Raw genomic sequence first — 24113 nt, forward strand, 5'->3', positions numbered from 1 at the left:
AATGGCTCCAGGCTCTGAGCCATCAGCCCAGAGCCTGACGCGGGGCTCGAACTCACGGACCGCGAGATCGTGACCTGGCTGAAGCGGGCGCTTAACCGACTGCGCCACCCAGGCACCCCTCTTCTGCCATTATTAATAACAGCAATAATCAGTTCATACCAAGCACTGGCTGCTCATAAACTTATAAACTCTGACTCATAGCACAGTGATGAGAAAAACAGCCCAGGAAAGGGTTTGGGGAGGGGGGAAGGACGGGGCAGGAGCCAGCAAGTGCAGCCTCTTTGAAAAAGCCCAGAGTAAGAGGATAGGTCTGAAGCAAATCCTAGAGAATGCAACCATCAAACCCAGTGGGTCAAGTCAAGACATGGGGCACATGAGCTAAAAAAAAAAAAAAAAAAAAAGAAAAAAGAAAAAAGAAAAGAAAACAAGAAGAGAATTATTAAAGTTCTTGTGGTTGCAACTGCCACCCACAGGGATTAGGCATAAATGGGGACTTTCCTGGCTTGGACACCTGCATCTGAAAGTGCAGGGAGAGCTCCAGCTCCCAGGCAGGCTGGATCCCAGTGCAGATATGACATCATCAGGGCCCAGCTACCCCATCCATCACTGTGCTGCCTCCATGGTGGCTTCATTCACCAGGCTCTTGCCAGGCAGTGGCCACGTGGTCCCCAGCAGCCCCAGCAGAGAGCTTGTCTTTCCAAGATTGACTCTGACTTGCTTGGCTTGGATCATAAACTCACCCCTGAACCAATCACTGAAGCCAAGGTAACAGAATATGCTAATTAGCCATGGGTCACTCCCAGTGGACCAAAGGAAGAGGCTATTGATAGATTAAGTAATAGAATACTGCCCAGGCAAAAAGAACAAATTCCAATAGTAGGGGACATGAGCGGGAACACAGTGAGGGAAGCTTAGGCAATTAACACAGATGAGGCTGGAGGGTCTTTGGTTTAGTTGCCTACAGGCAAATGGCATTAGAGTGAGGGAAGATGGTTTAAATGTACAGGATCTTAGCTGGCGATGGGTCAAAGCTTCTTTTGTACTGAATGCTAACACGGTTGCCTGAACCTCACCAATGTCCCCACCCTGTAATTAGAATCATGCAATGAAAATCAAGAGGCTGGTCTCTGGTGCTAGGACCCTCCAGAGAGGGGTGACATTTGACATAAGGCACTAAGTCTCTCTGAACCTCAGTTTCCTAAATATCAAAGGGGGGTTGAATTACAAGGTATCCAGGACCCCATGTGTGTGAGCCTTCACCCTAAGTAACTGTAAATCACTTACAGTATCAACTCAAAAAGTGGGTGAGCATATCAAATACAACGATGTATGTAAGAGCATTTTGTAAGTTACAGAGCCATGCAAATTAGTTGTGGCCATTATTTTTACAGTCAAAAGGTGGGGATGGTAAAAAAAAAATGGCATTGAGATAAAAATAGAAAAAGGAAGAAAAATTAGGTCAAGCAGAATGAAAATTTTATCTATCAGTCTGTGTGTGTGTATGTGTGTGTGTGTGTGTGTGTGTGTGTGTGTGTGTGTGTATACACACATATTTTTTTCCTGGGTTGGGTTAGAAGTCACAACAGCATCTCAATGTCTTTGATGTGCTATCTTCGATGGCATCTAGCACTGACCTGCTGCTACTCCACTGAAACAAAGGTCCCCCTGTAGGGAGCACCCACAGGGCTACAACTAGGGAACATTTGTCAAGCTATTAGCCATCCAAACTTCATTACTGTTCTTGACACTGCTGTCCTTGTCCTCATTCTTGAAAATCCCTATTGTCTTGGCTGTTGGGATACTGCTTTCTCATGGGCCTCCTGTCTTGATACTCCCTTTAGGACTCCCTTTCCCCTGCCCACCTCCTAAAATACCCACCATGTTCCCCGATGTTCCTTCCTCCTTACTGTTGTCACCCACTCTCATAGTTTTAACCACCATGCACAGGCTCCATTCATGTATCTCCAGTCCTGACTACTAATCTGAGCTTCAGCCCATGGGGTGTCCCTCAAACAACTCCAACACCCCACAAGCCCCAAATGAAAGTCACCACCCTTATTCTTCCAATTCCCCATCTCAGCCAGCCACTAAGGCCAAACACCTATTCATTCATCCTCCCTCCTCTTTTTGGCCATTCCCCACCTCACGCTTCCCATGGCTCTGTGCCTTGTATCTTCACCTGGTTCTCATACCTCTTTAAAGATTCAGATTACACATCATCTTCTCCAAGATAGCTTCCTGGAATCCCAGGTGGAGGAGAATTCATCTAGTGCCGTGGATACAACTGATCCCCACTACCCCTTACCAGGTTATACTGAAGCATCTGTCTGTGGCTGTCCTCCAAACTCTCCCCCCCCCCCCCCCCTTCACGGCCCCTGGACGCTAAGTTCCTCAAGGGCATGGGCAGTTGGTTGGGTTTTGTACCCCTTAGGCCTAGCACAGTGTCTGACATATAGTACATGTTCAGGTAATGTTTCCTGAATGAAATCAATCCGCACCAGTCATAGCAAAGCTCAATAAGACCATTCTGCTTGTGATGAAAATGATTTGTTAACTTTCAAAAGTCAGTATAGATGGGGCACCTGGGTGGTTCAGTCAGTTAAGCATCTGACTCTTGGTTTCACTCAGGTCATGATCTCATGGTTTGTGAGTCTGAGCCCTGTGTTGGGCTCTGCACTGACAGTGCAGAGCCTGCCTGGGATACTCTCTCCCTTCCCCTTCCCCGCTTCCCCCACCTTTCTCTCAAAATAAATAAGTAAACTTAAAAAAAAAAAAAAAAGTCCGTATAATTTAATGTAATCACTCAGCACTGATAAGAGTCAAAGGAGGGGGAAATTCACATATCTCAACTATGAAACAGATGATATAGCAGATTCTGAATTTACATTATTGTATTTATTTTGAGAAATATGCAATGCATTTTTAACTAGTGATCACATTTTGAGTTTCAAATAGGAGTAGATGTTCTTTTCCCAGTATAGTTAACTGTATAGAAACTGTCTGATCAAATTAAAATCTATGGCCTCAAAATTCTTTCGTCTGTTTCTTCTTTTGAACCTTTTATTTCTAAAATGCACATTTCTCATTAAAAAAAAAAGGTGTATGTGTCGGGGGGTGAGGAATAAGTCTTCAAGCGTCTAGATAGGAATCATTTTCTTTCACATCTTTTCTCCCTGTTTGACATTTTGTTACAAGTAAAATATCAACTAAAACCTTAAAGGAAAAGTTATTTGACAATTACGTTGAATTATACTAATTAACACTTTTTTAAAAGTTACATATATGAGGATGTAATAAGAAATTTTAAAATAGCATATATTGTGTACTTATAAAAATAAAAGCTTCATTTACAATTAGTTGATAGATGAAGTATGCTTTTTGTACATCTGGGTTTTGAACACTGATCAAAAACTGTAGGCTAGCCTTACAAAGAAGACTCCAGAACCACTCCACGATGACATTGGTTTCTTCACTACTGAAGACATAAAAGCCAAGAAAGAAAAATATAAAATCTTGTTTAATATAATTTTACTTGCTTCATAAAGCACAAATGGAATATACAGCTTTATCTCCTCTTATAAAAGTCAGTGGTAGTGACCTCATTTATTATAAGCAATCCTCAGAAAATCCATAATACCGTGGAAGGAGAAAGGCAAGAACAGGTTTCAGAAGTCCAAGCTCTGAGAATGGAAATCACATGGATGTGACATTTATTCACTTGCATCTGCGACTTGTCTCCAGTTGTTTTTCAAAGCTCTGAATCTCATCAAGACATGCCATCATAATTAAAATGTAATCTCTGGTTTGAAATTTAGCATCACAGAAGTAGCACAGGGCAGCTATGGGCTCCAAGCCATGACTGCTACTGAGGGGATCACCAAAAACATTTTTTTTTTTTTTGAGGAGGCAGCATAATTTCTATTAATCTCTATGAATTAACTATTTCTGTTTAGAAGCAGATACAAAGCTGCACAAGGTTTTTGTTGCAGAAAAAACTATATAATAAAAATAGGGAAAGTCTAAATGACTATTCATAAGGGCTGGCTTAATTATGGTACATCCATATATAGACCAGATAAGCAGCAGGGTCCATTCTGTCACTTGAGAGATTAAACAATTGGATCAAAATCTCTTCTCGTGGGGAAAGAGAAGGCCAGCATCCATCGCAAACTCTCCAAGGGGTTCTCGAGAGTCCATGGCTCATTCTGCTCCCTCTGTTCTACCTTCCAGACCCCAGCAACCACTGGCTCTCTTTCCTGTCCTACCTCCTATCACTCTTATCACTCATCCTTTCCCTGCTCACTTTGTGCAGACAGACCACATAGCCGCTGCCCTTTGATTTCCCCAAATGATATTCACACGACCTCTTCTGTGTAGTAGACGCTAATAGCTATTTGGGGATATCAGCAAGCAGAGGCCACGGTGAGAGAGGAGTGAGATATATTACTGCAACATAATACACCACTGCGGCTAACTAAAAACTAATATCTGACCTCCTGTTCTTAGAAGACTTTGGCCATTCCCCCAATTCTTCCACTGAAAATTGGCCTCAGCTTCCCATACTTCGGTGTTGAGGCCTGCCTTTCTCCAAACCCTTTGTGGTTCCTGTCTTGTCTTTTATTATTTTATTTCACTTTATTTTTTCATTGTTCTCGTGTATCTTTTTTTCCCAGCATTACAGAGATATCATTGACATTTAACACTGTGTAAGTTTAAGGTGTACAAGGGATTGATTTGATGCACTTATCTATTGCAAAATGATCACCACCATAGCAAAGCATAGCATCCCATTAGTTAATACCTCCATCTCACCAGATAATTACCATTTCTTTAGGGGTGAGAACATTTAAGTTCTACTCCGTTAGAATCTTTTAAGTATACAACACAGTGTTATTAACTGTAATCACCATGCCATACATTAGATCACTGGTACTTACTCACCCTAAAACTGGAAGTTTATACTCTTTGACCTCATTTCCCCATTTCCTCTACACCCAGCCCCTTATAACCACCATTCTATTCTGTTTCTATGCTTTTAGCTTTTTAAGATTCTATGTAATAAGTGATATCATATACCATATGGTATTTGTCTTCCTCTGACTTAATCTCACTTAGCATCATGGCCTCAAGGTCCATCCATGTTGTCACAAATGACAGGACTTCCTTTCTCATGTCTGCATAATATTCCATTTATATTATGTGATACATATTATATATGTAATATTCCATTACATATTATATATGTATACACACACACACACACACACACACACACAACTCTTTATCAACACATCTCACAACTTCTTTATCCATTTACCCAATGGAGACCTAGTTGTTTCCATGCTGCTTCCATGTCTTGGCTATTGTGGAGAATCCTGCAATGAACACAGAAGTGCAGACAGCTCTTTGAGATCCTGTTTTTATTTTCTTTGTGTATATATATACATATATATATATATGTATATATATACACATATATATAAATGTATATATACACATATAAATGTGTGTATATATATATATGTATATATATGTGTGTGTGTGTATATATATATATATCTCCAGAGGTAGAATAGCTGGATCCCAGGTAATTCTATTTTTAATTTTTTGGTGAACCTCCATATGTTTTCTATAGTGGCCGTGCCAATTTACATTCCCACTAATAATGTTCGAGGAACCCCTTTTCGCCACATCCTCGCCAACACTAGTTATCTCTTGTCTTTTTGATGATCGCCATGCTAACAGGTGTGAGGTGACATCTTTAGGATTGTGTTTTGATTTGTACTTCCCTGTACATTGAGTACTTTTTCATGTTGTTGGCCTTTTGTATGACTTCTTTAGAAAATCGTCTATTCAGTTCCTCTACCCATTTTTTTAATCGAATTGGTTTTTTGCTCTTGAGTTGTAGGAGTTCATTATATTTTCTAGATATTAACCCCTCATCAGATATGTGATTTGCAAATACTTTCTCCCTGTCCACAGGTTTCCATTTTGTTGTTAGTGGTTTCCTTTGCTGTGCAGAAGCTTTTTAGTTTGATGCGGTCCCAACTGCTTATTTTTGCTTTTGTTGCTCCAAAATCTTGTTTGTTTCTTATGCTAAGCAGATTAGACATCTCTGAGTCACTTGCAGCCCATCCTGTCTATGTTCTCTTTTTATAATGACAATGGCTCATCAAAGCTAACCAAAGATGATGCTGTCACCCAAGAGCGGCTGTGCCACAGTTATGCAAACCAACCCTTCCTTTTTCCTTGCTGATACAACTGTGCAATCACTCAAAAGATGTATTTTAACTGCCATGAAAAGCGTCTAAGATATATCTATATTTATAGTTGTATCTGTGTGTGTATTTATTTCTATTATATATATATATATATATATATATATATATATGTAGAGAGACAAAGAGCACAGACTTAAAAAAAGAAATGGTCAAAATGAACACATAAATTAATTCCACACAGAAAAATTTTTTATGTAATAAAAAATAATATCAATAAGAATATATGCCAATCTGTTCATATTGGTTTCTCTCTAGGAGGTAGGATTAAGGGGGATCTTTAAATTTTAACACTTTTGTACTAATTTTTTTTTTTTTACATTTCACATTATTGCCTCTATAATCGGAAAAACTATTTATTCTGGAAAACAAAGACTTATACAAAAAAATGGGCTCAAGTCACTGCTAAAAGGATTTACCTTACACACAAGAAAAAGTTCCTCAGTAATAGACTGTTCAATATTCATGAAATCTTTCCCACAATAGTGACCAATAAATGCCAAGAAAATTTTGAGTTCATAAAAAGCAAGGATGAGAACTACACAGATTTCAAAGAGCTGAGAGCCAATGAATACCATTTTATGAACAAAGACTGGGAGGAAAGAAGCTCAGGAGGGCTGGGGAGAGAGGGACAGTATCTGAGAACAAAATCCTGACTGAACAAAGAGAAATCTGTCCTCATGAGAGAGGAAAAGCGAAACAGGAAAATAAACAAATATGGCTGCACATGGGGTTTCCAGAGGAGATTGGGTTAAAAAATCAAAAACAGAAAGGAGAATCACATCCCCAAGAATGACCACAAAAAGATAACATTCATTCACTCACCCATTCATTCACTCACTCACTTCATTCATTCATGAAGTTCCCATTATGTGCCAGGCACTGTTCTGGGTGCCCAGGTCTGGCAATGAACAAGATAGGCAGAGGCCCTGTCCTGTTCTCTTAGGAGTTTAGGCAGGTGAGGAGATGGTAAACAAGGAAGCCTATCAACAAACAAGATAATTTCAGATGCTAATAAGTATTATGAAGACATAAAAAGCAGATGAAGTCACAGTAATTAGTGTGGGGGTACTTTTAACAGTGCGGCCAGAGGATAAGGTTTAAACCAACTCCATCATGGTCTAGGGAACTAGCAGAATCTTCCAGGCAGAGGCAACAATAAATGCAGTGACCCTGAGTGAAGAATTGGGCTGTCATGTTTTAGGAATACAAACACCAGGGTGGCTGGGGTCCAGACAGCACTGGAAAGAATGTGAGGAACAAGGCCCACATGGTATGCCCCAGCAAGGACACGGGATTCTAGTTTATATATAGGGGAAAGTTACAAGAGAGGTTTTAGGCAGGGAAGTGCCGTGAATTCATAGGTTTTCTAAAAGTGCTTCCAGGTTCTCTCTGGATGATTGGCTGGTGGAGAAAGTAGCAAGGACAGAAACAGGGAGAACGGTTAGGAAGTACTACACCAGTCCAGATCAGAGATGATGGGGCCTGGAGCTCAGGGTTAGCAATGGAATCGGAGAATTGGCAGATTTGGGACAGGTCCTGAATAATTCAAAAGAGAATGTGAAGAAAATTGAAAAAGACAACTAGATTGTGGCTGGAGCGACTGTCATTGCCACATTCAAGCAGCAGAAGGCTGAGGAAGCAACAGGTTGGTGGGGAGGAAAGTCAAGGGTTCTTTTTTAACCAGGTTGAGTTTGAGATGCCTATGAAACAGCCACGTAGACAAGTCAAGTTGGCGGCTGGTTAGACAAGTCTGTAAGTCATCAGCGAGTTGGAAGCAATAGGTTCACTTTTGGGAGTCGGCACCAAACAGGTGATATTTAACACTATGAGACTGGATGAGCTCATCCAGAAAGAGGACCGAAAAGAGAAATGTAGAAGACTGAGACTCGGGGAACATAAAACTCAGAATTGAGGGGTGCCTGGCTGGCTCAACCAGTAGAGCATGTGGTTCTTGATCTTGGGGTTGTGAGTTCAAGCCCCATATTGGATGTAGAGATTTCTTAAAGATAAAGTATTAAAACAAAACAAAACTCAGAATTGAGAAGCAGAGGAAGAATTAACACAGGGGTCTGGGTGGAAACCACTATTGAAGTGAAAGGGAAACAGAAGGGTATAGTTCTCCAAAAGCCAAGAGAAGAGAGTGTTTCAAGATAGAAGAAATGTTATCTTGCCAACTATGCCAAAAGCTACCGAGAAATTGGATGACAGAAGCAGTGACGGGATCACCAGATCTCAGAAGCTGGAGGTGGCTGGTGACTTGATATGAGCCTTTTTAGCAGAATGATCAGGACAGAAGGCCAATTGGTAAGAGGAGAAAATGGGTGAGTGAAAGTGAAGGCACCACCACAACAGCTCTTAACAAACAGAGCAGAAGGCGCGCCTGGGTGGCTCAGTTGGTTGGGCATCTGACTCTTGACTTTGGCTCAGGTCATGATCTCACGGTTCATGAGTTCGAGCCCCGTGTCAGGTTGTGTGCTGACAGCACAGAGCCTGCTTGGGATTCTCTCTCCCTCTCTCACTCAAAATAAATAAATAAACTTAAAAAAAAAAAAAAACTGGAGCAGAAAATTGGGCCAGTAACTGCAGGAAGTTGGATTGGGATATGGGGTCAGTGGAGGGTTTGTTTTTAAGATGGGAGAGAGGAGGATATATATTTTTAGAAGTCTAAGCACAACCAGATCAAAATTTTACTTCTATGTTACTCTTCTTATCATTCCTTAGGAACCAGACAGGTCAGCATCAATAGGACAGCAAATCAGAACGTGACTGACTTTCTCATCCAGGAGAGACCAATCAACTATTAAATTAAACTATTAATTTTTCCAGGGCCACCTGGGTCACTCAGTCGATTAAGCGTCCAACTTCAGCATGGGTCATGATCTCGAAGTCTATGAGTTTGAGCCCTGCGTCAGGTTCTGGGCTGACAGCTCGGAGCCTGGAGCCTGCTTCGGAGTCTGTGTCTCCCTCTCTCTGCCCCTCCCCAACTCGCACTCTGTCTCTCTCTCAAAAATAAATAAACATAAAAAAAATTTTAAACTATTCATTTTTCCAGAGGGGGAAAATGATCGAAGACATCAACTTGGTTCCACCAGAACAAGTCCCTTCACATCATACTTACGGATCAAGACACTTCTCATTTATTTGTGTGAGTAACCCCTCTGCCCAGTGTGGGGCTCAAACTCAGGACCTGAGATTAAGAGCTGCAAGCTTCGCCGACCGAGCCAGCCAGGCTCCCTGGGTCAAGACATCCTTTGAGCCTTCCCACTCACTACAGCGATAGCCTCCTCACTGATCGGCTTCATCTCTCATTCCTCCGCCCTGCCTCCTCTCCAAAATCTAAACACAAGCCCAGTCACCTCACTTTCCCTGGTCAATGCCTCTAAATAGCAACCTTCTCAAGAAGAATATCCAACCCCCTCAGCACAGTATACAAAGCCCCATAAAATCTGTCCCCAGCCTTTCCTCCCAGTCTCATCTCAGACCTGCAACTTGCAAAACTCTAATCACAGCATCCCCAGCCACAGCAGGTGCCTCCACATTCCCTTGTCCTGCTGTGGCTTGGCACACCCCGTATCCTCTACCTAGAACGTCCGTTCGATCTGTACCCAACTCATTCGCCTGGAAAACTCCTAATGGGTCTTTAAAACCCATTCAAATGTCCCATGGAAAATACATTCACTCGGAGTCCTTCCAGCAGACAGAGGTATGACAAACAGACGCTACAGGGAACAACTTCACTACAATGTAAAATAGATTTAGGAGCCAGTCAGTTGTCTGAAAGGAAAGGTGAACACTGTCAGGACTACATTCCTCATAAACAGGAGGTGTAGAAACCAGAGGAGGAGCAAGAACCAGACTTGCCAGGTGAAATCTCCTTGGGACAAAATCCATCCACATCCATTGCTCAATACAGACCCTTTAATAATTAGTTGCCTATCGGGACTCCTGGGTGGCTCAGTCAGTTAAGCATCCGATGTTGCTCAGGTAATGATCTCACCATCCATGGGTTCGAGCCCCATGTCGGGCTCTGTGCTAACAGCTCGGAGCCTGGAGCTTGTTTCCAATTCTGTGTCTCCTTCTCTGACCCTCCACGCTCATACTCTATCTGCCTGTCTGTCTCTCTCTCTCAAAAATAAACATTAAAAATAATTAAACATAATTAGTTGCCTATCATTACTAGGAAGGGCCAAAGATCTGTCTCTTTACAAATGTCTACTGTTCCTACTTCTGCCCTCCAGAGCAATTCATAATTTGTCTGTTGCTGTTTGGATATATATGTCAGCTTTTCAAATAACTGCAGGCACTTCCACTAGACCTCCTCCTGATCTCCCCCCATGTTGTCTTCTATAACTTACAGATGTTGCAAACTCCTGGCAGTGCAGCAATCAGAACAGAAAAATATCCTTATACCTCTTGAGGGGGCAATCTTATCTTACTTGATTTTGTACCAGAGCACCCAGCCAAGTACATGACATATTGGGAGCCTTCCAGCGCATGGATTAATGTTCCATCTGCAACATTTCAAATACCTACATCACTCGACCACAAGAAATCATGGCTTCTGACACACTGCCCAGAACTAAAGCAACTAAGAGTGTTTCTGCAGGACTGGTTGTCAAGAAGTCACATTTAAAGTGCTCGGTCAGACACAGGGTCCCACCTCAGTGATGGCACCACTCGAGGCCGCCTCTTCTCTCACGTGTCCTGTGTCAGCTCCTCCCCAAAGCCCCACCTGCCATCTGGCCTCTTCTGAGGCTCTCAGAGCCAGGCCAGCTCTACACGTGGCCCTGCTCTGGTTGTTGGTTCAGGCTCACAGGCAACAGTTAGTGGAGCAGATACCTGAATATTCAGAGGCAGGAAAAGTATTTAAAAAAAAAAGAAGAGGAAGAAGAAAGAAAGAAAGACAAAGTAGAAAGAAGAGATTTATCTCTTCCAGTATGTCCCATACTCATGGCTCACAGGGCTCTTGTTCATTGCAATACACATCTAGAGTTAAAAATAGATACAGTTTTTCCAAGGGACACACGCACCCCCATGTTTATAGCCGTACTATCAACAATAGCCAAAGTAGGGAAAGAGTCCAACTGTCCATTGATAGATGAATGGATAAAGAAGATGTGGGATATATATACAATGGAGTATTACTCGGCAATCAAAATCTTGCCATTTGCAACTACGTGGATGGAACTGGAGGGTATTATGCGAAGTGAAGTTGGTCAGTCAGAGAAAGACAAAAATCATATGACTTCACTCATATGAGGACTTTATGAGACAAAACAGATGAACATAAGGGAAGGGAAGCAAAAATAATATAAAAACAGAGAGGGGGACAAAACAGAAGAGACTTATAAATATGGAGAACAAACTGAGGGTGGCTGGAGGGATTGTGGGAAGGGGGATGGGCTAAATGGGTAGGGGCATTAAGGAATCTACTCTTGAAATCATTGTTGCACTAGATGCTAACTAATTTGGATGTAAATTTTAAAAAATAAAAAAAGTTTAAAAAAGCTATGATGAGATACCACCTCAAAAAAAAATAGATACAGTTTTGAATATGATTTTTTTCAGAAGAACTTTGAGCAAAATTCTATCATTAAAAAAAGAAGGCAGCAAAGAAAAGGGGGAAACTCTGGAGTCACTCTGTGATGAATGTTCAGATTATTTCTGGAAATACTCCTAGGTAGCTGGCCTAGTCCAGTGCTGACTAGCAGAAAGGGTACAAGCTACACATGTAATTTTAATGTTATTTATTTATGTTGAGAGAGTGTGCGTGAGAGAGAGAGAGAGAGAGAGAGAGAGAGAGAGAAAGAGAGAATCCCAAGCAGGCTCCACACTGTCCACACAGAGCCCGACCCGGGGCTCAATCTCATGAACGTGAGATCATGACCTGAGCCCAAACCAAGAGTCAGATGCTGAACTGACTGGGCCTTCCCGGTGCCTCATATGTAATTATAAATTTTCTAGTAGGCATATGAAAGAAAGTAAAATGAACAGGTGAAATTAATTCCAGTATAATGTTTTGTTTAACCGATGTATTCAAAATATCATTTCAACATGTAATCAATATGGAAAATTATTGAGATATTTCAAGTCCTTTTTTTCAAAGAAAGTCTTTGAAATCCACTATGTTCTGACACTTACAGCACATCTCAATTCAGACTAGCCACACTGCAAGTGCTCAAAAGCCACATATGGCTACTGATTACGGCACTGGACAGGAAAGGTCTAGGCTATAAATAAATCCTTTTAAGACACCAGTCAACTTTAGGTTCAAGATACTTGTAAACTCTATTCTTAGGAGCAGGTTTATATTAAAAAGTAATTATCAAACTCAAAGCATGTGGCGAAAATGCAAAGCTATCTAAAGTGATATGCATTGAAAAACAAACAGTTTTTAAAAAATTAAGCATCCATCACAAGGTGGATGCTTCTGAAGCCCTCAGACTCATTTTTCAAAGTCAAAAATAAATTATGTAATCAATCCCGTGTCATGAACCCAACCCTTCCAACAAATACTTTGGAGTTCATGCAGTCCGGGACACTCTTTTTATAGACGAAAAAGAATCCTTGCCAACCTTTGCACCCAGCAACTGACTTCTGTCTAGCGTGACGGACGGTCAAGTGTTGATTAGCTGACGGATACACTGTTCCAGGCAACCACGCACTGAGTCATAGCTGCCGAGTGGGACCCCAAATGAAACCTTACATAATAAACCAGAAGAGGATTAAAGATGCCCGGCAGGAATTTAACATAGATTAAACAGTCCTCCAAAATCTGCACAACAAAACCTGCTCAGAACCATCCCCTGAGGAGCAAAAAAAACTAATGTCTGAAATTTAGAAATTCTGAAAATCAAATACAGGAAGGGCAACAGATAGGAATATCTTGAAAGGAATCCTATGTTGAATCATCACCCTCAGGAACAAAACGCTCCAGCTCAGTGTCATAATTTCCATCGTCACTCTAGCAAAGAAAGAAAGTCATGAGCTGGCAAATCCAATAGCCATGCTGGAGACGCGATGGAAGCCGGACTCGACTGAAAATCCTGAAGTCACCGAGGCCGATTTTAAACGATTAACGTGAAACTCCAAGCAGATGGGGAATTACGAAGACAAATCAGTAATGGACAAAATGCAACCAAAACAAAGCTACAGTCAAAAGTCAAATTCCGACAAAGTATTAGACTAAATCATAAAACTCAGCCAAAGCAACTCTGGCCCTTTATATAGGGGACTGAAGTCTCAGTCCTGCTAATCACAGGAAAGAAAATGCAGACCGCCTCTTCACTGAACATGTAACATAAGCTAATCCAGACAGGCTGGGTGAGGTGGCTCTGGAACCCACGGGTTAGTGAGAGAGCCAACATCCTCACAGGGCATCATGGAAGAATACACTGGTTCTTCGCTGGAAATTTTAAAAGGAAGTATGTATTGCTCTTAAGTCTGCAAATAGTTAAGTATTCTTAATATTAGTGGTAAGGGAGTCCCATGGGGTTCAGTCTCTGGTATGTGTCACAGTCAAGAAATGCAGTTTAGAGGTACCCGGGTGGCTCAGTTGGTTAAGCGTCTGACTCCGGCTCAGGGTCATGAACTCACAGTTTGTGGGTTCAAGCCCCGTGTCGGGCTCTGGGCTGACAGCCTGGAGCCTGGAGCCTGCTTCAGATTCTGGGTCTCCCTCTCTCTCTCTGCCCCTCCCCTGCTTGTGCTCTGTCTCTCTCTCTCAGAACAAATAGACATGCAGTTTAGATGCCAAAAATCATAGGAAAGGAAACCCATTCTCTCAAAGGACACTGACCTCCTCTCAAATACATCTTCCTCAGCAATATTTAATAAAGTCTTCTTCTTTTTTTCTTTAAGTTTATTTATTTTTGAGGGAGCAAGGGGCACAGAGAGAGGGAGACCGAGGATCCCAAGCAGGCACCATGCTAAGTGCAGAGCCTGAAGCAGGGCTCGATCTCACTACTGTGAGATCATGACCTGAGTCGAAATCAAGAGTAGGATGCTTAACCCCAATAAAGTCCTCTTCTACAAGCAAACTTCTTTCTAGAAGTCTACTTTTTCTACACTTCTATAAGTTCATGCAATCACTCTACCCCCAACCCCATGCTCCCTTCCCACACTTTCCCCCTCCTCCTCACCCATAGAGTTTTAGCACTTTATTACGGGAGATCAACTTGGCCTGTCTCACAGTAAGAAATAACACTTCCTCTTTGGAAGAGTGAGGAATAAGGCTAGCAAGATTCTGGCAGATTCTCTGAGGCAGGGTAGAGAAGGGGAAGTCCATGAGCACTCCCGCATTGATGATATGTGTCCCATCACAATTATGAAACAGCCACGCTGGGCCCAGACAGGACACAGCATCCAGAAGATCAGAATCTGAGGAGAGTCAAGAACAGTGTTTGAAAAGTCAGGAAATATTCTCATAGAGGGGGAAAATCAGTCAGAAAAACAAACAAACAAACAAACAAAAAACCAGTGGGCACTCAGCAAAACTGCTCTCACGTACCCAATCACTCACTTACTGTGGGTCCCACACCAGCTGTCCTCTCCCTTCACCTGCACACCAACCTACACTTCTCCATTTATTACCATCTCCATAGTCCCCAGCATTCCCCTCTCAAAACCCATTCTTTCTTCCTATTGACATAAAACAGCAACAGACCATTCAGAAGCCCCAGTACTTACACTACCTGTAACTCAGTGATGGAAAGTCTCTTTCAAGGAAGCAGTTTTTTCACCCCATCAATAATGAAAAGGATAGAAATAAAAATATTCTAATGAATGATCTCAAGTAAAACTCAAGTGAGTGGTGAATCTGATGTTCTTCTGAGTACAGATTTTCATAGAAGAGAAAGTTGAAGAACTGGAAGAAAGAATCTCGAGACAATTTTCCTAGACTATGTTTTTTCGAGGGCTGAGTCTGGGCAGAACTCTTGATGTCTTTGTGATGTGGAGGGGGAAAGACCTAGCGAGGGTCATCCATTGCAACCACCTGTTTTCCAGAATGGATGTTTTCATTTCCTACCATGGGCCCAATCTCAAAACTATACTTCGACCCAGAACCTATGCCACGGTGTTCACATGTGTTCTGAGGGATGTTATGAAGAAAATGTAATCTATGGCCCAATAAATTTGGTGATTTAATGGACTCATGTACAACTCGAGAGTGAAATAGAAAAGACAGCTTTCCTAAAAGCCTGGTTCTCAGAGTATGGTCTATATAACTCAGTGAACCAATGTCTTCCAAATAATCAATGCGTGATGTTACACAATCATACATTCTTAAAACATTCATTAAAGTACAGGACAGACCAATGGATTTTAAAATAACAAAGTACAAAACTGCTCTGATACAGTTTCAGATATCATATTGCATCTAACCTTTAAGAAATTACCACTTGTCAAATTTTGGTATAGTAGTAAAACACATGGGGGCGCCTGGGTGGCTCAGTCGGTTTAGTGTCCGTCTTCCGTTCAGGTCATGATCTCATGGTTTGTGGGTTCGAGCCCCGCGTCAGGCTCTGTGCTGACAGCTCAGAGCCTGCAGCCTGCTTCGGATTGTGTCTCCCTCTCTCTCTGTCCCTCCTCCGCTCACACTCTCTCTTTCTCTCTCCCCCCAAAATAATAGAACATTAAAAACATATATATCCACAATTTTCTAAGAAGGGTATAAAATGTTTTTCCATTTTCCTACCACATATCTGCATGAGGACAAATTTTCTTTATATACTCAACCAAAACAACATATCACAACAGAATGAATGGAGAAGCAAGTGAGAATCCAGTAGTTTGTCTATTAATCCACACAAAAAAGATTTGGGGGAAAAAAAAAAGAAGTAAAACTATGTCATTCTTATCATTAAATATTTTTGGAAACCATATAGTTTTCACAAAAATAGTATTTTTTTTTAAGTTTATTTATTTTGAGAGACAGAGGGATAGAGAGAGCAGAGGAGGGGCAGAGCAAGAGAGAGCAGAGGAGGGGCAGAAAGAGAGAGAGAATCCCAAGCAGGCTCTGTACTATTAGCACTGAGCCCGATGTGGGGCCTGAACCCACAAAGCCACAAGATCATGACCTAAACCAAAACCAAGAGCCGGATGCTTAACCGACTGAGCCACCCAGGTACCCCACAAAATTGTTATTTATGCTAACACACAAGGGGCTTATTACTTTTTACGTAATTAGTTCCTTTATAATTTCTCAGTTTTAATTTCTAACACAGTAGTTATTAATAGAAACCACATTCATCCTCTTTGGGATCTTCAATAATTTTTTTTTTTTTTAAATTTTTTTTTTCCAACGTTTTTATTTATTTTTGGGACAGAGAGAGACAGAGCATGAACGGGGGAGGGGCAGAGAGAGAGGGAGACACAGAATCGGAAACAGGCTCCAGGCTCTGAGCCATCAGCCCAGAGCCTGACGCGGGGCTCGAACTCACGGACCGCGAGATCGTGACCTGGCTGAAGTCGGACGCTCAACCGACTGCGCCACCCAGGCGCCCCTTCAATAATTTTTTAAGACTGAAACGGGGTCCTCATATCAAAAAGTTGGACATGCTACCCTAACGCATTTTGATCGCAGAAGCATTTCTCTGTGGAACACGTTGATTACATTCTAATATATATTCATTCTAATACGTATTCATATATATATTCATCTTGTGTTCTAAAAATGTTTCCTTTATATGCCTCTTCTCCCTAGACACACTTCAGCAAGCTAATTTATATGCTCTCAAAGGGTTTTCTCTCAAATAGTAGTTTTGTGCTTATGACCCTGGCAGTAAACGCACATATTTCTCCCCTGGCAGGCACAACCGAAAGTGATCTCGTCTGTTTAGAAGAGGCCTTGATCTCAAGAATTGTTTCACCGAGCAAATGTTACCAAAAATCACGAGAAACGATGACATAGGTTAACGTGATCCTACAGCAGATAATCCTCTACTATGAGATCCAGTGCCAGAGGTGTCCCAAGAACATAAAAGCTATCAGGCCAGATGGAGAATCAGGGCTAATCTCGCTTGCCATTCAGTTTCCCACAAAAGCGGATCGCTGATTGAGGTACCTCTGGTACAAATTACCCTTTCACAAAAGGAACAGGGTGACAGCAGTCTATTACTCTGAGTACTGGCAATCTGTGTTTGGAAAAATGGGAATGCAAGCCAAAAATAACTCAAGAACTAATTCATATTTCTACCATGGCTTTTCAGAACACGGAGTCAGGCCAGTTGTCTACTTTCAGCAAGACTGGAAGCTCCAATTACGGAATTTAGTTCTAAATCTCTTCTTCCCGTCAGGTACCTGAATGACTGGCCAGAAGCCTGTTCTCAGATGGCTGTAAAAAAATTTGGGAAAGAGTCAAAAGTGTGAAGTGCTGAACAACTCCTCCATGAGAAAACTCTCCCCAAGGAAATTCAGTCCTTATATAGAACTGGCCTGGGGTACAGGCTGTTCAGTCCTTCAATTTGCATTTTGGAGTCTGCCCAAATAATAGGAACCATTAAGTTTATTTATCCCATTTTTAAAGTATCTAGTTTATAAAAATGTTGCTCATGGATGACCAGGATCTTGGGAACTGAAGACACTCATCTCGGTCTCCTTTTTCCCGTTACCTAAGACTTGAAGTGAAATGAGCATATAATCTGCTTCTGGTAAAACTTTCTTCAATGAAAATTGTTTACGGCCGTAAGGGCTAAGGTCCTCTTCTAGCTCATTTGGTCTCCCCAGCAACTCGATGAGATAGACACAATAAATATCCCCATTTTACAGATGAGAAAACAGGCTTGGTGTTGCCTATGGTCACCCAATTTATAAGTGGCAGATGGGACTGGAATTTGGTCCCCTCTGAACCTCTGTGCTGGAATGCCGTCCTGTCTACCTGAAATGCATGGACAATAACATTAAATGATTTATTAACAAGGAGATATCCAATTCTGTGGGTAAAATAGCGGATTTAAGCTGCAAATTAGCCTTTATTGACAAAGACCTTCATTACATGCCGGCGTGTTAGGCTCCGTTCTGTCGCCCACCATGACCCGTGCACCGGCCACGTGGTATTTACCAATCGCTCCTTCTGCCTTCCTTCCAAACTGGACTAATACCCTCTTGCATGGTCCCTGGAGCAGCACTCACCGAACGAATGAGTGAAAGAACCAAGGTGTGAACAAACAAAAGTGAATCTCTACAAATCTACTTAGTCACCAAGAATATTAATTTCTAAAGGAAGTTTCTACACTCTGGAGGGTATGCAGAAACCACTCCCCCCCCCCAAAACACAAGACAAACAAAAGAAACCACACACAAAACAGAACAAAACCAAACCAAACCCAGTAGGGTGCAGGGAGAAAAACATTAGCATTTCTATTTCTATTTCCTGACATTTAGCACATGACTGACACCGGCCTCCTCATTCGGTGTGCGTGGCAGACAGCCACACAGGGATGCAAGGCCTGCCATGGACACTCCCCAGCTCACGGGGTTAGTCAGCACTGGGGCCCTCACCTGTTTGCTTTCCATAGGCTATACCCAAGTGCAGCTCATATGGGCCCAACTGAGAAAGCAGCCGTAGGGATTAGATTTTCAATTTTACCTAAACTGACCCTCACGAAAAGGACAAGTGACTTTAAGTGAGTCCTGCACAGGGCCGCAAGACGTAACGACAGCACAAGCTCCAATACACAGGAAGGTTACAGACCTGACGATATTGTTACCATTTCTCATAGGACATTTTTCTCAGCCACGTTGTGAGATATAACAATAACCAGTTGACCAGTTGCTATAAAGTTGGCAAAGACACACACACAAAACCTGAAAGTAGCAAAACTTGGATTCATATCCACTATTCTTGTCAACGGTCTTTGCCTAAGTGAACGTGATACCTTGGGAAATTGGCTAATATATCCTTACACAGCTTCTTCTTTTTTTTTTAAATTAACTTATTTATTTCTGAGAGAGCAAGAGAGAGAGAGAGCGAGAGAGAGCGCTCGGGGGAGGGGCAGAGAGAGGGGGGAGAGAGAGAATCCTCAGCAGGCTCTGTGCTGTCAGTGCGGAGCCTGATGCAGGGCTCAAACTCACGAACCATGAGATCATGACCTGAGCCGAAATCAAGAGTCAGACACCTAACCGATGAGTTACCCAGGTGCCCCTACAGCTTCTAAATAAATATATTTTTATTAATAGGGTCAACGATGTGGAGCTCACTGATCTAGAATTTGCTACTCAAACTGCAATCTGCAAAGAAGCAGCATCAGCATCACCTGGCAGCTTGTTAGAAATGCAGTCTTACGGTCGGTCCATCCCAGACCTCCTGGACCTAACTTTGCATTTTAACAAGGTCCCAGGCGATTCATGTGCACATTTCTGTTTGAGAAGCACTGCTTTAGAGCACATACCTTAAATGATCTGAAGCCTAACATTTCAGCTCTTATTTATAAGTTGAGACCGAGTTCTCTGTTGAATTTTTGAACTCGTAAATTTATAATTCCTAATATCTGTTATCAAATGTTCTTCAAAACCGCAAAGAAATGATCCCCACAAACGAAAAACCCGGTGAAATAATCTATGTATAACCACCGCGTTATCGTGTTTATCCCAGTCTACGTAAAGTAAGTGTCCTGATCCCCAAACGATGAAAACCCATCTTGCGACCCCTTCATCGTTTTCACCCCCACTTCCACTTACTTTTGTTTGATCGTCAGCCTTGAACACGTAGCAGATACTCTGCTGGCTGCCTGCATTGTCCTTAATCAGACAAGCAAAGTAACTTGGATCGTGGCTGTTGTGGATCAGTTTGTGAACGTGCTGGGGCTTACACTCGAAGATGCTGGAACAGATCAGTGGATCCCACTGTTGACTTCTGCCCGGCTCGGGTTCACATCTCAATCCGGAGGGTGAAACACAAAGCCGGACCTGCTTGGTACCAGGCTCCTTTTTGGAGGACTGCCCGCTGAGCCTTCGCACCTCGGCCACGACCCACGGCAGCATCGGCATGGTGGTCAGAGCGTGCACAGGCAAGGAGCCGACCAGCTGCAGGCCGAAGTCCACTGAGGCCTCGTTAGGAAACAGATGTCTCCTCGCCGTGAATGTTATTGGTTCCATTTTGGGAAAGGTCTGGAAGCTCAGCAAAACGTTGCCACCGTTTTCTACTTTAGAACGAGCAATCTACTTTATGTGCTTCTGAGGCAGAATCCTGCGGGAGAAAAATAGAGGCATTAGAATTTAATGAAATCACAGCAATAGCTACTTTCAGAGAGTTATTATTTCAGAAGAACTTAAAAGCCCGAAACCCAAACGCAGGCAGAAACGGATATTAGTACGAACAATCTGCTTTGCCTAGAAAGAGGTGCCCTGAAATTGTGCTTCATATACAATCTGAGAAGGCCATAACTGTCACACTCAATACGGGTTACAAAGAGCCCACCGGGAAACTCATGTGAAACGAAAGCCTCATAGAGCCAGCAGAAGCAAGCAGGACAGAAAGCAATACAGTCCTGCTCAGATACTTTTAAACCCTGTTCTATGAACATATATTTCAAGGAATTTTTTTAAAGTAATCTCTATGCCCAATGTGGGGCTTGAACTCAAGCCCCCGAGATCAAGAGTCACATGCTCTATGGACTGAGCCAGCCAGGTGTCCTGAAAAGGAATTTTTTAAAGATAATCAAATTCAGTAGTGGTGATTCTACCCCCCAAAAAAGTAATCTTGAGAGAAAAAATATCAGCTAACCATTATCATAGTCTACTGAACCAGACCAGTTTTCAACAACTGACCTTTTCAATTATGATACCGCTTAAGTTTTAAAGGGCTCTCCCTGACATAGTCCAGAGGTTCTGAACAAGAATTCAAATTCCATTAACATGTAATTGGTGCCAGTTATGCTCCAAATATCGCCATAAATCTTGTTTCATTTAATTCATGTATTATAAGCCATCATGTGCACACTCTCCTCATCAATAGAAGATGCTGTTTCCAGGGGCGCCTGGATGGCTCAGTCGATTAACCCTCGGACTTCGACTCAGGTCATGATCTCAGTGTTTGTGGGTTCAAGCCCCGCGTCAGGCTCTGTGCTGATAGCTCAGAGCCTGGAACCTGCTTCGGATTCTGTGTGTCCCTCTCCCTCTGCCCCTCCCCCACCTCTCAAAAATAAAGTAAAACATAAAAAAACATTAAAAAAAAAAAGAAGATGCTGTTTCCAGGAGACCCAAAGTCTCTCACCTGCTTCCCCCCCACCCCCCTACAGGTGATTTTCAACAAACGCATTCGATGTATGCTAACGCCTTCTTGTTCCACTGGTAACAAAATCCTTCTGTATAGAGCTGACTTGTCTACAGGATCTCAATTGTCATCCTTCCTCATCCGCTTGCTGGATCTTCTTCTCTCATGTTCTCCCTGAGCACCTACACACTGCATCTATCTGATTCACCATTGTTGTCCCCAGTGCCTGGCAGTGTCTGGCTCAGAAGAGAGTCTCAGTAACATTATAAACAAGTGAATGAAGTCTCCTCCATCTAAAAAAAACCAACAACAACAACAAAAAACCCACAAAAAACATTTTCCCTTGACCTCAAACCTCCAGCCCCAACTCCTCCTTCCCTACACAACTTTCTTCACAGTAAAGTCTACACTTACTGTCTCCACTCCCTACTGCCCATCTATAATCTGGATTTTGACCAGATTTTACTGCCTGTGCATTGAAATTACTCCCATTAAGGTCACCCGTGTCCTTTGGCTGTGAAATCCAAAGGGGCCAAAATAGTCCTTAAGTGTCTTGTCCTTTCTGATGAATTTCTCATTGGGGACCACTCCTTCCTGCTTGAAACCCTTCTGTTTCTCATCTTACTTCTCTGGTTGCTTCTTTTCAGGTTCCTTGATGGCTTTTTCCCCATCTGACTCCATCCCCTCTCCTCATTCCACCTGCTTTCTTTGGACAGTCTTACCTAATGGCTTGGTGTCCACAACCACATTCTAACATTCCTGCTGCTGCTAACAGCTTACTTTTGCAACCCAGGCACATTGCAGGGGTGATCTCATTCCATCTTTACAACAACTTTCATCTCCAACCTTAGTCTCAGTTACAGACTACTAGTATTGCCACCGTTATGACCTGGGTCACTGAGACCTGGAGAGCTTGAGGTGCTCATCACAGGTGGGCATGGGAGAGTTTGTTCCTGATTCTCCACCCATCCCCTTGAATGCTACACAAGAACATCATCTATCACATATGCATTGATGAGCCCCATGCGTTTGTCTCCCATTGAACCTCCTTCCTGAGATCCAGATGAGGGCAGGCCATTCAATATTCCTATCCGAATAGCCGAGAAGCCCCTCAATCACAATTTACTATTTTTAAACTGACTCAGTCTCACCTCCCCCCTTCCCAGAACTTCTCTTCCTTCCCATAAACTCTGTCTCTGTAAACAGCATCGCTATTTGATTGGCCAAGCCAAAGGCCAAGGGGTCACTGCTACAGACTGAATGTTGAAATTGTAATCCCCAATGTGATAGTATTTGGAAGTCAGGCCTTTGAGAGGTGATTTGGTCATGAGGCTGAAGCCCTTATAAATGGGATTGGTGCCCTCATAGAGACTCAGAGTGCTCCCTTGCCCCCTTCCACCATGTGAGGAGATAAGAGAAAAGGCAGCTATGTATGAGCTAAGAATATTCAATATTCAAATTCTAAGCCTTTTCTGACATAGAACTAAAGTCTATTCTTTTAACTCTATCTCTTTCTATGTGATATATATGCATATACAATGATTGCACTTTTGTAATAGGGTTTGAACACAGTTTGGAGCTAGTTTTTTATGTTAAATGTTCAAAAGTTCAGAAATAAACTCATACTTTAGAGCTCTAACATAGTTCATGGAAATGTATTCCCTTATCTCTTCTCTTTTAAAGTAAACCTTCTGTTGATGAAAACAGACTTGAAGTCCATATAACCCCATAAATGTTTTCTCTCTCTCTTCTTTTTTCTCTCTCTCACCTGGTGAGAGATTAAATGTCTGGCTCGACTTCACTCTTGTAACTGAATCTGGTTCAAGTTCTGACTGTTGACAGCCGCTAATCCCAAGACATGTTTAAAGAAGTACTAGAATTATTACAAAGGAGAGACCTGAGATCTATCAATTAGTGTAGATGAGGCAATTCTTAATATGGTGGCAACAATATACAAAATTATTTTTAGTTTTCTTGTAAGGCAATATACACCCAGTGTAAAAAATGTACACAATGTAGTCATTCCAAACATTTAGTAAATAATCAGTCACCAAATTAGTTCTGCCAAGTCATTGACAAAACTATTTGAATGTTTAAAGTCTTCATTTTTGAACCAGCTATGGCACATTCTTAGTTTCCCTGTAAAACATAGATTGGTCCTTAATACCATTTGTTAACTATCACATAATAAGTTCTACCCCAGGGAGCACTGGCTGGCTCAGCTGGAAGAGCATGGAACTCTTGATCTCAGGCTCATGAGTTCGAACCCCACATTGGGTGTAGAGATTACTTACATAAATAAAACTTTAAAAAAATAAGTTCTACCCCAGAGATGATGATAATTATTTATAATCAATTCAAATTCTGCTGACAGAAGATTCATGATAACTTAGACTAGGTGAGTAATTGCACTTCTTTTTAATAAAAAGTTCCATGAAACAGATGAACTATTCAAATAATATTAGATCATGTTTTAAACCATATCAGTCCACATCATTTGCATGCCATGTGACTGTAATTCCCAGATAGAACCATCTATTCTAAGAGGGCTCTCTTGTGCCTCATTGTGCATCGTACCCTCAGTAAGAAATACTATGATCTGTTACTCCAGGGGACTTCTA

At 42.0% G+C, this 24113-nt stretch overlaps 1 protein-coding gene across 4 annotated transcripts in view; it reads right to left on the reverse strand.

Annotated features, from left to right (window-relative positions):
• TBC1D1 (TBC1 domain family member 1) overlaps nucleotides 1-24113 on the reverse strand; it is a 230000-nt gene that overhangs the window by 200173 nt on the left and 5714 nt on the right. For all 4 annotated transcript variants that reach the window (XM_040485961.1, XM_040485950.1, XM_040485939.1 and 1 more), the window contains exon 2: nucleotides 19959-20466. In XM_040485961.1, the coding sequence (XP_040341895.1) occupies nucleotides 19959-20375 (417 nt within the window). In that variant the 5' untranslated portion in view covers nucleotides 20376-20466. The remainder of the gene's footprint in view (nucleotides 1-19958; nucleotides 20467-24113) is intronic.

Source organism: Herpailurus yagouaroundi, unplaced genomic scaffold, assembly GCF_014898765.1.
Source record: "Herpailurus yagouaroundi ecotype Mexico unplaced genomic scaffold, PumYag 28, whole genome shotgun sequence".
Lineage (NCBI taxonomy): Eukaryota > Metazoa > Chordata > Mammalia > Carnivora > Felidae > Herpailurus > Herpailurus yagouaroundi.